Below are 15495 nucleotides of genomic sequence, written 5' to 3'. Positions count from 1 at the left end.
ACGTGCATTTGTCAACTTTTCATGAACGAAAAATTCAGCCTAAATTGACGGCCGAGGCAGAAAGCTATCAGCAAACAACAAACTGAATGAACGAAGAATATAAACTAGGCAATTTAGAGAAGCTTACAGTAGCACTCAGAGTTCCATCGACCCTGGAGATTTCTCTGGCAAGTAGAACCAAACAAGAAGCATGTATGTTGCAAGTGGCTCAGGTCGTCATTGCTGTCATATCTCAGTACCTCACTATCCAGCTATTGGTTGATATTTTTCACGTTCTCTTCCATCCAACGATCACAAATCTCACTAGTTTACAGGGACTCAGACTACTGCGAGAGCCAACTATTATATAATTCTACTGCATGGTAATATTCTGTTCTGTGTGGACAAAACCGGCGCACATTTGTTCATTATTCCAAGAATGCGTGCTCTTCGTGTCTAAATCCCTGACCAGTGCAACAGAAGTAAATTTTACCGCTGAGTTCACCTTTTTATGTCCCACTTCCGGTGCTAGTCTGGACGTATTTGAGCAAGGTAAAATTTTCAATCGAGCTTTCGTTCTGTAACCGATGTCAGTATATTCCAACCGTTTCATTCTTGCCGGGTACCATCAGCGATGCCCTCCGAACGATCCTTCAGTGAGAATAAAACTTGCAGACTGTCCACTATTAGCTGAAGATTTAACTGATCAGTTGAGATTATGCTTACTCCCATTTGTGAAGAATGTAAATTACCTATTCTTTTTATCCCCAGTGCTTCCTGACCTGCATGGTAAGTTCTTGCCTAGAGTATCTATGCAACGGTACAATCTGGGACAGAACATATCATTCAGAAAATGGCTAAATGGTTCAAACTATTGAGCGTTTACATGAAATGAGGGCAGCAAAGGCCAAAATTTTCAGGTTGCTGTTTAAATATTACGGCAAATTACGAAGTATCCCCCTTCTGCCCCTCCTCCCCTAAGGACTGCAAATCTCTCAGTTCAAGCATAACCAAACGAGTGACCCCTTTTTTGAAAAGACAGCTCCCTCCGCCAAAGACAGAATATCCCTTTTCCTGCATTTGTAGACCTTGAGGGCGTCATCTCAGATCTATTGGAGTTCACACTATCATTAGAAATGGTGTCTCAAAGTTGACACAGAGGGGTTAATTTGTATGTTTGATGTTCTCTCCATTTTATCCACATGGTAGCTTTATTACCTGTGAGACTAGTGAAGACAGCTAAACATATGCCCGTAACTTTTTCCTACCGTCATAGTCCTACCCATTGTTGGCCCGGATCATTCTCTTGATTGTTTACCGGTGAGTTAAGCTCAATCTAGAGATCACAACTGGTTCATTTACCGAGTGGATTTGGGAATAAGATTAAAAATCGCCACTAATGAAGTCCGTTTGGTTCAGTTAGTTTCAGCTTACAATGTCTCTCCTCATTTGAGAAATACTGAGTTAATACTCCATCCTGCGTGTTTATGAAGCTGACCATTTACCAAACATGAGCACGGTTCTTTGAACTAGGCCATCCATTTAAAAAGCCACATTTTTCTGGGTGCAGTGCGAAGAGCAACTTAAATGCATGCATCCTACATTGCACTTAATAGGATTTGAAAAAGGTGTCTCAGCAGTAGTCGAACCAAGTTAAGGTCAGTTACCTAGCTGATAGCGGAAAGCTCGCATGAGATTTATAGCTGGACGCATGAGGTTAGCTTGGTTCACTCGATTTATACTACTCATCTACCGTCCATTTGTTTCATCCCATTCAGATCGGGTCAGCACTCCATAATGTCGGTATTCCTATATCGACTTGCGAAGATTTGCCCATCAGACCGGCCAGTATACAACACTGGAATTTGAAAGCACTTAACGTGTTCGCCGATCGTGCAGTCAACAGTGATGTACTTATGAGGGCACAGATTGAACTTAACAAAGATTCTGCACAATGCAATTATCATATATGAAAATGAACCAAGAAGACCTGTTGGCTGACGTTCTCGCGTTTCTTTTTTCGTCAATATTTCGTGTAAAGCGGTTTTGCAATAAACAAACTCTGTCTGGATAAACAGCATACCATGAATCTGTTCTCAACCAATCGACTGTTTTCCTTACCTGGTTGTTCTGAGTCTCGATGAGTGCAGGTGTTTCTTTTCCGGTAATTCTAGACATGGTGAGCAATGGTTGGATCAGAGTGTCCCTTGAGTACTTTGTGGAGCCGCGTCTCAAGGTGCTGGTTTCTTTGATTCAGTTAAACGACATGGATTATAAAGCTGCTTACTCTTGTAGACCGTCCAGCACTTTTGAGACCCTGTTCACCAAATGGACAGCAAAAGTGTCTCAATAGCTGTGCATAAGGATAATTCCTTCCTATACTATTTTAGAATTAATTTCCAGTCCTTGCGAAATGGAATACTGGTCGCTTAAACGTAAAATGTAGGCTACTGTTCCACTTTATCACCAAATTAGGGCCATGTACAGACGTTTAATCATCAGAACTTGAAAATATTCTCACTCCATTTTGAAAGATCTTCCTTGGACGCTCGATGCACTTGCCTCCATCTACTACGGTTTCCAACGGCAGAGTGTGAGTCAGTTCGTGGACCAAATGAGACTGCAAATCAAAGACGCACAATGGCCAAGAAAATGGATCCGAACTGGGGAGTGAAAGTTTTCAAATTAAAGTTGAACAAGGGTGGAGGGGATGGGCGTTGTAGCATAACCCTCCTCCTCTGGACGGCTGAAATACGCTGCGGCTAAAATAACTAACCCGATGTTAGTAAATATTCGAGAACGTGGCACCGCTTGCAAACCAACAAAAGATAAATTTTGCAGTCGTCTCCACTAAGATCTACGAGGAACAGACTAATCTGTGGACATTTACCAAAAAAATCGTCAGTTTAAACTTTACGTTCGAAAATGATACATACACTTGTCCGCACCACTTTCTGTTTCATATCCGCTTTTTCAGAGAATACGCATAAACTGGACTTCAGCAACAACACGGAAAGATTTTCACAGCTTACGACCCCTTAAGTCAAACTTACTTTGCATTCATTCGTTGAAATTTTGATGGAGTGCCATGGTTTCTGTACTGTTGTCTGCAGTGATGGTGGAGAACTCACGCTTCAGTCAAAAAGAACATTTTCCTTTTAGCCTTCGGCAATGGGCATTCTCATTAGAGAATCAGTTAGAAACTGGAGCACCGGTTTATTTACAGTACGAATAATATTCTGGTCACTAACAACTACCCGTTTGCCCAAAATAGTTAGGTTATCTGGGGACATTCCGTTCACCAATAGTACACAATAAGGGAACTTCTACAGGGCGGCGTAGCCTTTCTTAATACCTTCAGCAAACCTCAGTTTAGCTCTAAAATGTCGGTGTACTGTTGGAATGTGCCAGAATTGTTTTCTACTTCAGCCAAAAGCCAGCTAAGCCGTTTCCTTTACTGAATCACCTTCTCTGCAGCAATGGTGGTTTGGTTATTCATGGGTGATTTCATGAAATATCTTGATGAGCTATTTGGTGTGGTTTGCGATGAGTGAGCCGCAGATTTCACGATGCATCACGTTCTGCATGTGTCCTGACTGAACTAGGATTATTCCTTAACGAGATAAGTAATTCTTCGTGAACATAGATAATGTGGTAAAATGTAGCCCAGTAAGCTACGAACACGATAATTTCATGTTTTAAGGCAACGCCGTTATCATCATCATCACTGGCAAGAGGTGAGAAAACTGGTGCTTCACCCACGTGCAATCATGTCGACTTGAATAAAACTTTATAAAAGAAGGAAAAAAACTGAGCTGGATAGAGAACCTAGGCTAGCATACAGCAAACGTCACAGTTTCCTACAGCTCCGACGCTCAGTCGAACAATTTGTATGGAATACGTCAATGTCACTGACATTGCTAAGCCACTGTAAACCCTAGTATATCAAACAAAACAGATTGAGTGTCTCGTGGAACCCATTCTGGGAGGCGAACAGCATCAACATAGCCCAAATTTGTCGCACTATCTTCCATCCCGTTCTGAAGAGTCCAATTTGTCCGAATTCGGTTTTCCGTCACTCCAAATAAGGCACGAAGAACAGCACCTGTGGAAGCATGTGGCAGTTCAAAAGAACTGTCACTGGTGCTGGGATGCCACACTGACCTGCTACTTATTGTATTTAAGTAGCTGAATAAATGACTTGAATTATTCAAAGATCACTCGTGTGCTGAACGTGATGGTCTATGTGGTGGAGATTTTTCATATTTCCAGATCAACACCATCATTTTCAAACGATGTAAATTACAGGGAAAAAGTTTACAATGGTGTTCTTCCGTGGTATGATATTGGCGAGCCGAAAAATCTACCCCTCTTCACCTACGGACACATTTCGCATTTGGGTTGCCCTCGAGTGCACAAAGTGGAAACAGCTCTTTGATCACGCGTCCTCTGATAAGTAATCCATGCCTTAATCTTCGCCACTGGAATTGTTCTTTCTTGTGATTATAGTTTGCAAGGACAGTTTTGCTTAGGACTACTAGTTCGTACGTAACACCACATCGCTAGTTTACTACTCGCATCACCGCTGCATGTACACAGACAACTGGTGGCTAAATTTTCGCACAAAAATGGACGTTTTTAGATAGTTCTGCGGCGAAACTTAGGTGTTTTTGAAATAAACTACGAGAAAGGACTTAAATGACCCGTAATCATTTCTGTAACTTCGGTACCCAACTGTCTGGTGCATCCTACATTGATTGTAGTCATGACGTATGCGCTAGGACGTCTCAAAATCAAAGCAACTTGGACTGACGCTACTTAGACCCAAGTGTCTCTCAATGGCTCAAAGAATACTCCTGGTTATTTCCCATAATCCTATATTCGAAATTCTCTTACCCAAACGTTTAAGCTCAGGCGGCCACGTTGTGGGTCTGCTGTCGCAATGGTCAGGTTTATAGGTAGTCTTTTGCTTAAAGGAAGACGTTTCTTTGTCTTTTCATGGTTTAACTTGGTAGATTATTAAGCTGGAGTGTGAGTGAGTGTGAGTCAGCATGCCGTATTGCTTGATCCCTTGTGCGATTGTTTGAACCACGAATCAAATTGAGTGAAAAACTTGGTAGATTATTAAGCTGGAGTGTGAATGAGTGTGAGTCAGCATGCCGTATTGCTCGATCCCTTGTGCGATCGTTTGAACCACGAATAAAATTGAGTGAAGTGATCGGCTATCTGTGGCATACGTTAACTTGATGATTACACGTATTCGGGTGAAGCAGTTCATAGAAACGTTAACCTCGTAGGACTGGAGGTTGGAAAGGATATGTTCAAAAATGCAGATGTTTAACCGAGATTAAATACAGCAGCTGATTCAGTACACATTAAATCACTGATAAGAGGATCGGGAACCACGTTGTTCATGCTCTTAAATACAGATTGGTAGTTTTTGGTTGATATTGTGTCCCCTTGACCCCAAGTAGAAAAGTTCATCCAGATAGTATAATGCGAGCTGTAACCTGGGATGAAATGACGGATCAAAAAAAGACATACTCTACGGTGTTTTAATTCCACACGTTAAAGGACGATAAAGGATGAGCTGTCAGGTGAAGCCCTTGGTAAAGCAGTCAAGAGTTTTCAGCAACCTTACGAGCACGGTATCATGTCCGCACAATGTGTCGCGATATCTCAAATATCGTGCCAACTTAAACGTGAGGCAGTCTTTATGCAACACATTCAGTTGCGTAAGAAAATCATACACGAGGTATTCAGCTGGGTGTTAGGTGGGTCTTTCGTCAAAAGCGAATTGATATATAGAGGAGTGTATAAGCCAGACAATTATGTTTTCGAACATCAATATGGACTCCCTTGCCGATAATTTATGTGTATTACGTTGGCTACTAATGCATAAAAATGCTTCTCATAGTGATTCTGAGGCACTTTTTGCATTCGTCGAATGTTTGCTCTCACTATGCCGTCCTGCCCCACTCATAAACCCCGTACATTCTGATCTTCCTGAAATGGGTTGTCGAAACTCTCATTGGAAGTGAAAAAAAATTTGCTGTTTGCTGATGTGTCTGTTTTGTGAATCAATTTTTGGTTCAAACTCTTCTATCATAATGGTGTTTTTGATATCCTTATTAAGTCCTAGGAGAAATCGTTACTCATTCAACTTTTCTAAAGCCTCAAAAAGTGAATGATTTCTAGATCGCTTTGCAGAAGCATTTTCTTCAATAACGAAAATCACTTCTCGACATGCAGCCAGTGGCTCTGGTTTTCAAAGTTGTATCAATTTCATTTTGCACAAGACTAAAAAGTAGGGCGGACGGTCTTTTAAAGCCTAGTTTGTTTGTACAACCTGCTTAGCTCAACAACAGCTTACGCGAGAAATTCAGTAGAAATATCTTGTTAACTTCATCATAGTTTGTAACTGCGTGTTTGCCTTTGCAGAATGACCGCCTTTTCTGTTCTACAGGTATACCCTACGTCGTTTAGATTGCCAGCTTAGTCACAAAAGAGAGAGCTGCAGGGTAGACATTGCTTGTGTTCAAATTCCGGAGATCGGATACGATTAGGAACGTCTAAATTTAGATAGGCACGTGAAACTGACAGACTGTGGTGTCACGTGGGGCTGGGTGAGACCACACATATCGGTACACTTCAGTGGAATGGAAGGGTCCCTCAAAGGATTAGTCGGACACATAAGATTTTCTCCGAATTCTGTATCGAAATTCCTTTACTGTAATCAGTTTGACAGAGACAGCTTCCATTCTGTAGCAAACGTCAGTCCATGCCAGAAGGTGGGGTGCATTGTACAAACGTATCATTCTTACTGGGAATCATCACCAATACTATCCGAACGATCTTCCAGTCAGATTAGAACTCTCAAACTCTCATGTGGTAGCTGAAAACCCAGTCAATCAGTCAAGATTGTGCTGACCAGCACTTGTCAAGCATGTAACTTGCCGATTGTTTCTGTCTACAGTGTTTCCTGATTATCACGGTGAGTCCTTCTCTAGAGTATCCAAATTCTTTTACTAGAACCAATTAAACATAGCGCAACAAGACTTTCCTGAAGATCGTGACCCCCATTCTATGATCCGCACAACCGAAACCATTTGAAATCTTTCCCCAGTCTAGGACTTCATTACAGAGGAGATTCAGTCTTTTCCCCAGTGTGTACGCAAATATCTGCGACATTCAAGTTCCCGAATTTTACAATTTTTTCCAGTCTTGGATATCACTGCCCGGAACGCGCTAATTACGAAAATTCACATCCAATGATCACATCCAATGGTCACGTTCTGTTTGTATTCTGCTGTTCTCTTTTCAGACTCATAACGGTGCGCCACAAGTTAGGCTGTCGGTAGCATGGCTGGTCGACAATCCACCCGAAAAATTTTTGCCTGTCTTAATGCGATCTTTCTAGTTACTCCAAACCAAAGAATAGGAGAGCTAAACCTGGGTTTTTCTCTTGTGGGATCATTTTAACATATATCTTCGTCATTGTCACACTGAGTCATAGTTGTATGAGTGAGTACCTTATTGCATTTCAGAAGAACAGCTGCATGACATCCGCTTATAACAGCTGATTATGGCCTGGTTTCAGTTACTCGATTTCGGAGGAATAGATTTTCATGAACAAGGCAATCTCTTCACTCCAAAGTTGTTCACTTCGGCTAGAACAGCCGATTCCATCGACAAATCAGCTCGTTGCCACTGAATGCATCCTTTCATCCATTGGAACTGGGTCAGAAGGGACGAGAAAGTGAAGTCAACTATGGAAAACTGGTTTACTTGGTACTTGTTACTGGAATGAATCTGGTCTCAAGCGATACAATCGTTTGAAACTGAAGAGGATATTGGCACCTCAGGTTTTTTTGTTTGCTGAGCTGGGAAACTTGATCACAAACGTCTATTTACCAGTGGATATCATCAGGGCGTCTTGAGTGAAAGTGAGTTAAGATGTGTCGCAAGTGAGTGGTTGTTGTATACGCATGAACTGACTTACGGTCGTGATATACAGACTGACCTTATGCGTCGGTCGTTGGTTGCCTGGTAGAACATACCAATTATCCATCAGTACGACTATTTTATGCATCCAAATCTTAAAAGACACGAATTTTAAACGATTTTCCTTCCGCCGTATTCACCCAATGTAAACCTCATGGTGATAACGTCGATGGATCGTCAGCTTTCTCACGAAAAATACTGAACCCCATATATTTCTAAATCGTTGTAATATTGACTCAAAATACAGAAAAGATACAATGATTTCATACGATTTACATGTTCACAATGTCGACTTAGACACCGCGGCACCAGAATTTGTCCAAATGAGTAAAACTCAACAGAAAACGCCGCCGCACACACACATATCTTGCATGGAAAAAGTTTAATGTAGAACACGGAGTTGTTAGAAATTTCAATAAATTCAAAAATATATTTATGCATTTTCATTGGACGAGCAAAAGTTTCTCTCCACCGACTTCTGGTCAGCTCCAGTGTAATGCATGAAAGCTGTTGAATGCCACCGTGATCATTAGCAGTTTGTTCAGGATTGTGTGTGTATGAGCCGACCCTTTCGGATGAAGCATCACTACAACTAAAGGAATGAAAATAGGAGAGATCATTCACCTACTAAATCGCGTTCGTAGACATTACTTACCTGTGTTGGATTACATGAATTTCAAGAATGAAATTTACTTTAGAAATGCTACGGTGTTAACAAATGGAGGCCAAGTTTTTGATGCAAACTAGCGAGAAAGATTGTTCAATGTTTCTACAAGCCAACGAGTTAACCTCGCGGTCAATTCCTACAGCATTATTCAATCAAACAATTAGCTGCTCCTTTTATCAAGTGGTTTAGTTTCGTCTTTACAATCACCATGCATGTGTCTCCGGACTACGAGTTCCACATTAATCCCCCTTATAAGTACCTGTTTGACATTCATGGAAGTGTTGAAGAACATCTCCACTCTTCCAATGAAAAAAAGATGGACGAGACTGGCAGACCCTTTATTTTTCCTGAAACTAGAAAAGCAAAAAGCTTAAAAGTTCTAGCGGATATATCCAGTTGTAATAGTCTGCACAGCTTTCAACCCTATAAATCCCACGCCTCTGAGCGTCCTCGGTGTTGTTCGGTCTGGAATTATGTAATGTATTTTAACATTTCCTAATGTAGCTCCAACATTTTTGTTCTCAAAAGTAATAGAACACAATAGAACACACAATAGGACAAAATAAAACAACAGAATTTGAACTAAAAATTCTGGGTTCTTTCTGGCCAACTGTAGACATGTCTTCGAAGAAATGATCTATATTAGAAAAAGTATATAAATTTCCGTGAATTCACAGGGTGATGACTTTTGCTGACGTAAATAATGATAGGACTTCATGCGATGTTTAGTACGTCATGTATGACGTTTTCATCTGCCCAAATACTTGTAGAATGCTCATCCATGATAAGCGTACACCACTAAGTGAAGAATGTCGGCTGTGGGTCGGAAATAAAAAGACCCTCGTTTCATCCATCGCCAGACTATTCTCAGATGAATGACACAACAATAACCGTTTTAGACTGTAGGGGTAAAGATCATTGTTGACATGAAGGTGAACTTTCAACTTTCAAATGACGAATACCGCTTTCGAATTATCAGCACCTGTCAAAACTGTACTTTTGTGTAAAAGCATCATTTGAAAGAACTATGTGGAATTTTGATTACATATCCTCCACCGCCTTGCCAATGTGTCGCAACAATCCAAATGAGGTTGTCAATACTGATTTGTTCAAATTTGGTTGCTTGTGTTTGAGCTCAAACACTTGTGAACGGACAATTACGTTTCCCTAAAACTCATTTTTGCCTTCTACATTTTTGAACCAATTGAAGCTTGTTCAAATCAGTTCATGGGTTGAGATAATATACCCAGTGGTGTGAAAATGACTAGACCAAGGTTAGGAAACAAGCCTCCCCGGAAGGCTACCAGTGTACTACAACTGGAGGGATTCGAAGCTGCAAGATTTGATAGAAAGATTTGTTTCACGATCGGGGAAAAATGGGCGACTGATGATCGATCCGATTACCTTATTGTCAGATCGATCGAGACACCTGTCTTTAACTGACATCGGTTCATGGTGGACTAAGATACTGCCAGAGTGCCCAAACCTAGATAGAGTCCTCAAACAAAACCATTGTTGGCGAAAGAATACACAAGTGTCCAAAATTCTAAGGGACTAATTGCCACATTTGTTCCAGCCATCAATCTGGATGTCCGAAAGACTGTGTTTGTCAGAAATCTATCCATTGACTAGCTTGATAGGAAGACTCTATGAAGACTGCATTGGTTTCCTGCTGTGCAACTCAGTCGCACTTTGATAAGTTCCAATCTGTCGGCGATCATTTTATACCTGGCAACAACGACTTCCTACACTGAGGCAACCAAAAATGTGAGAAAATGTGTTAAAAAAAACTGGTTTTCATCCTATTTGGAAAACAGGTCAAGTCTACTGGAAACAAGTGAGAAGCAAAAAGAGAAAGCTAGCAGATTGTCTATTTTACCAATAAGAGAAAGATCTCCCGGCCATAAATGATATTTGGCTTTGGATCGCACGTAAAAAGGATCCCAGGTTCATCCATCATCAAACTATTTCCAGATGAAATGCATAAAATTTAACGGTTGCATACAATAGGACGGCATACATGCCATTGTTGACGTCAGGTTGAACTCGAATACCACAAACAATCTGGTGAAAGCTTTCACTTTTCAAGCGTTGAATATCAATTCCGGATTCTATAAAGCTCGTACATCATTCAAGCGTAAATGAGTGACCAGTGTGCTATTACCGACAGATTTCCTTGACAATATTAGAGTGACTGTAGGAAATATGTAGTTGAATCCGCAGTCACGCAGTCTTTGGGAAACAAACCTCTGAAAAACGAAACTCAATGTTTAGTATGAGTGGGCATAACCGGGCTGATGTGTAACTGCAGTTGTCTACCTGACTTGCACCCACCACATGCGACCTAAACGACGCTCATCCACTGTTCCATCCATTAAATGATTTTGACAGTGTACTCAGCATATGAAAAACCTTGCTGCGTGATTAACAAGCTATCGATAGCTTTGAAAAATTCCTATGATCCCCTATATCCGCCACTGCACTCGTGAATTTCCGAAACACCGAACTCAATTTCCTCAACAGAATGAACCAATGGGCATTAAAGAATTAATTGCAAGTGAGGCAAGGAATGGACAATCGAAAACTATCGTAAAATTTCCCACCGATAGATTCATTTTGCCTGCAACAAAACACTAAAACGAGAAACGTCTTACCAAAGGGAAGTTTTCCTTGGATCATAGGTTTGGAAGAGAAAGAAACTTCCAAGAACTACCTTACTATTCGCTATGGAACTTTAAAAGGGGATACAAAGACGTGATCACAAGCTCATGGTCAACCATACTTGAAAATTTCGTCGTGGCAAGGCCAAACTGGCGTACAAGTACAGTCTTTTAAATCACCTTCTCATAACACGATTTGTCGTCACATCAATCCCAGCAACACTGCTACGTAATTTTTTGAAGATTCCGCAAGCGTACTGATGTTAGCATCTTGCGCTGCATCAACTTTTTCGGTGCATTACAGCTGACGTACGCAGAATCCTACTGTGAACAAGAATGTGGCAACCAACGATTCCCAATTTTGTGGCGACTTCGTGAGCCTTCCTGACCACCGGTAACAACACCAAACCTTGTGCTGTTTCTTGAGTGAAAGATAACGTCCATTTGTTCTAATAAGCCTGGCTTTCTCAGGTAAAAAATGGCATATGTCAGCCAACGACAGCATCTATCTATCTATCTATCTATCTATCTATCTATCTATCTATCTATCTATCTATCTATCTATCTATCTATCTATCTATCTATCTATCTATCTATCTATCTATCTATCTATCTATCTATCTATCTATCTATCTATCTATCTATCTATCTATCTATCTATCTATCTATCTATCTATCTATCTATCTATCTATCTATCTATCTATCTATCTATCTATCTATCTATCTATCTATCTATCTATCTATCTATCTATCTATCTATCTATCTATCTATCTATCTATCTATCTATCTATCTATCTATCTATCTATCTATCTATCTATCTATCTATCTATCTATCTATCTATCTATCTATCTATCTATCTATCTATCTATCTATCTATCTATCTATCTATCTATCTATCTATCTATCTATCTATCTATCTATCTATCTATCTATCTATCTATCTATCTATCTATCTATCTATCTATCTATCTATCTATCTATCTATCTATCTATCTATCTATCTATCTATCTATCTATCTATCTATCTATCTATCTATCTATCTATCTATCTATCTATCTATCTATCTATCTATCTATCTATCTATCTATCTATCTATCTATCTATCTATCTATCTATCTATCTATCTATCTATCTATCTATCTATCTATCTATCTATCTATCTATCTATCTATCTATCTATCTATCTATCTATCTATCTATCTATTTACACAATTTAGCAAACTGTACCCAGTAAATTGAATTACTGAGGCACGGAAAGATTTTAGACCTACAACTACGATAGCGTGTTTCTTTCGTTGTGGGATTTGAAAAGATAATAACCGATATAAATAACTCATTGTGTGTCAAAGCCTCATTGGCAGCTTCAGCCACAATATGAGATGGTCGGTGGGCTGCCGACATTTGCGCCTCATACTCAAAGCGAACACGAGGCTAGTGCTTTGGGCGATTTCTTCAAGCGGGTCAAAACAGATCCAACTTTGAATTTTGACGGTAGGCCTGAAATTTTGCGGTAACCGATAAACGCGTTACTCAAATGGATTAGGTTAATCTACCAAAAAACTTTTAGATCTACTGACGTTTGTGTGAAACAAACGGAAAGGAAACGCTTATTCAACCGTTTTTTAGATGTCTAGTTGTTCTTTTGGAAGTTTTATCAGGCTTTTGAATAATCTAGAAAGGATTTTGTGGTTACATATTTCTTGAACCAAGCACACCTTAGAGTAAACCAGTCCAAAGCTACAGCCACTACATTGTATGCCTTGCCTTTTAGAAACACGCTATAATTAGAAATGTTTCTTCCCATTTAAACAAGACAAGATATCTTAAAGAATTTCCTCACATTCATACAGCAAGATGTTTGTACTCCCTGGAAATCTTTACTTCAACTCCGGGATGTTTGGCGAAAAACAAATATATGTATTGCTATTTGTATCACTGTCAACGTTTCATCTCCCATCGTTTAAACGAAGAACTCCTTTTACTTAATTTTTGCATTCTATATGATTGTAATTTCATGTGCGGACCATGATATCTTTGGAACGTGTTCAACATGATGTCACGTTCCAAGTAGACGAAGTGATGATCATCTCCCTAAGATTAAGGATATTTGCACTCTCTTGCTGCTTGGAGCCGTACTCTGTCGACCAGGAGCCGTCTAACAAGACCACATAGCTCATCCTGAAAGATTGCTTCTCACTGGAAAAAATTACTTGTATGAAGCACGTCTCGATGCGAATAAGATTGGGCATATTGCCGGCAGTCTAATACCTTCTGGAGTCAGAATAAAACAATAAAGTGAGAGGTGGTTGATTCTTTGTCCCTTTTGTAGGTAAATGGGTGGTCCAAGAGAGCCTATGGCGACATTTTGGTAGCTATGGGTAGAGATCAACATCAATGGCAACAACACCAGATGTGAACACTGGGGCTTCAGTGCCATACACTCAAGTCAATTTTTTTCAGTCAAGCATTATGAAGAAAAACAAAAGCAATGGGGCACCAGGAGCGACGCTTAGCCTAACACAAACATCCGAGGTGCCTACACATCCAACACGCAGTCATGTGACGTCGATAGAAGAGGGCCGCATGAAAGCCACTCATGTCGGTTATTCATCATATCATTCAGAATCACCAACGTCACCGGTATCACCCAAACCTTTCGCAATATTCTTCGTTGCGTTCCACCACATCAAATTTTATCCACATCTACGTTTCCGCCACTCCGAATCGGGCAAAAGAAAGAGTGCTGTCTGAGAAAGCGGTACATTGGCGTGTGTAACACATGACCCAGCCACCAAAGCTTGCAGCTTTCCCTAAAGGAGTCCCTCGGAATTCCCTATCACCTTATCGGCAATTAGCTGATTTCATCTGCTTTCAGCTATACGTCCTAGATACAGGTGGTCAAAGACTTGGAAAGGTCTTAGATCCTTTGCCTAATTCCGCCAAGTCTCAGCTGCACAGCACTAAGCCATTTACTATAGTCTGAGACCCAGTTGTATGACTTTCTAACGTCACAAGTTACTCAAATTGGAAAAGCAGCAATTTTAGCCTTTGGTGTCACGCTGTCGCCAGAGCTGAGAGAGAGTTCAACACATGCATGGTCTTCCAAAGCCCTGGATGTCCCCTCTTGAAGTCTCAGAGTGATTTTCAAGGATTGTATGTCCAGTGGCATAATTTTATGGTTGCAAAACACACGCCGAATGGATGGATAAAGCGACAGGCATTTGCAATATTGTTGCGCCCCTGGCTCTTCTTGAAATATGGGCAAAATGTCGTCCGCGAACTGATAAAGGAGGGCTTGGAGGCACAATGCTCACCAGTGTTCAAAAACAGAGTACTTAAAAGTTAAGGGATCGGACACGTTTGTCAAACTCCACTGCATGTAGAAAAGTTTTTGCAGAGATTCCGATACACTCACGGGCCCACAAGTATGGAAATACAAACAGCGCATGATATTCAAGAACTTGTGAGGCATTCCCTGTTGCTCATGCGTGCAGTCAGGAAATAACCGGACGAAAAACTGAACACAACTTCACTATGACGATCCATCTGAAAATCCCGTATTGTGATCATTCAGAGGTAATTAAAATTAGCCCAAATTTACACCCAGATTGCAAGCAGTCCGAGAAAGAAGCAGAACGTGAGTCAATGGGTCAGCACACAAAAACATATAGACACAATCGGAAATCAGAAATATTTTTAAGGAAAAGACATCGAAATAAGGCAGTATTCGTCGAATTTAACAAACGTAGCTGAAATTAAAATTACAGCTCCAATAACCATGTTGTGAAATATGGCAGCCAGATTCCATTGACAACCAAATAACAAGGAAAAAATGAAAATAAACCAGAGTGCATAAAAGCAGAAGACACATCGAAAGGATGAGGATCCGAAAACCTACCCAGAAAACATAAAGAAAAAGAAGACATTCCCTGAAATCGGGGACCCACTGGCCNAAATTACAGATCCAATAACCAGGTTGTGAAATATGGCAGCCAGATTCCATTGACAATCAAAATAAAAGGAAAAAATTAAAATAAAATCGAGCGCATAAGAGCAGAAGACACATAGAAAGGATGAGGATCCGAAAAGCTACCCAGAGCACATAAGGAAAAAGAAGACAATCCCCGAAATCGGTGACCCACTGGCCCGCGCACCTTCCATCCCACATTTCCCCCTCTTT

The 15495-nt window shown here is 40.5% G+C and overlaps 2 protein-coding genes across 2 annotated transcripts; both read left to right on the top strand.

The window, feature by feature from the left end:
• Positions 1-86: 86 nt before the first annotated feature.
• T265_03755 (hypothetical protein) lies at positions 87-2745 on the top strand (the record flags this gene model as incomplete). The annotated part of the gene is made up of 2 exons (XM_009168308.1): positions 87-306; positions 2570-2745. 2 exons carry the CDS (start codon positions 87-89, stop codon positions 2743-2745), a joined length of 396 nt encoding a protein of 131 aa, XP_009166572.1.
• Positions 2746-2758: 13 nt separating this feature from the next.
• On the top strand, positions 2759-7399 carry T265_03754 (hypothetical protein; the record flags this gene model as incomplete). The annotated part of the gene is given in 3 exon segments (XM_009168307.1): positions 2759-2764; positions 2778-2879; positions 7304-7399. The coding sequence occupies 3 exon segments, from the start codon at positions 2759-2761 to the stop codon at positions 7397-7399; spliced, it is 204 nt and encodes a 67-aa protein (XP_009166571.1).
• Positions 7400-15495: the final 8096 nt, after the last annotated feature.

Source organism: Opisthorchis viverrini (genome assembly GCF_000715545.1).
Source record: "Opisthorchis viverrini unplaced genomic scaffold opera_v5_60, whole genome shotgun sequence".
Classification (NCBI taxonomy): domain Eukaryota; kingdom Metazoa; phylum Platyhelminthes; class Trematoda; order Opisthorchiida; family Opisthorchiidae; genus Opisthorchis; species Opisthorchis viverrini.
Note: the sequence above shows the minus strand (reverse complement) of the source record. Positions and strands in the feature narration are given on the sequence as shown.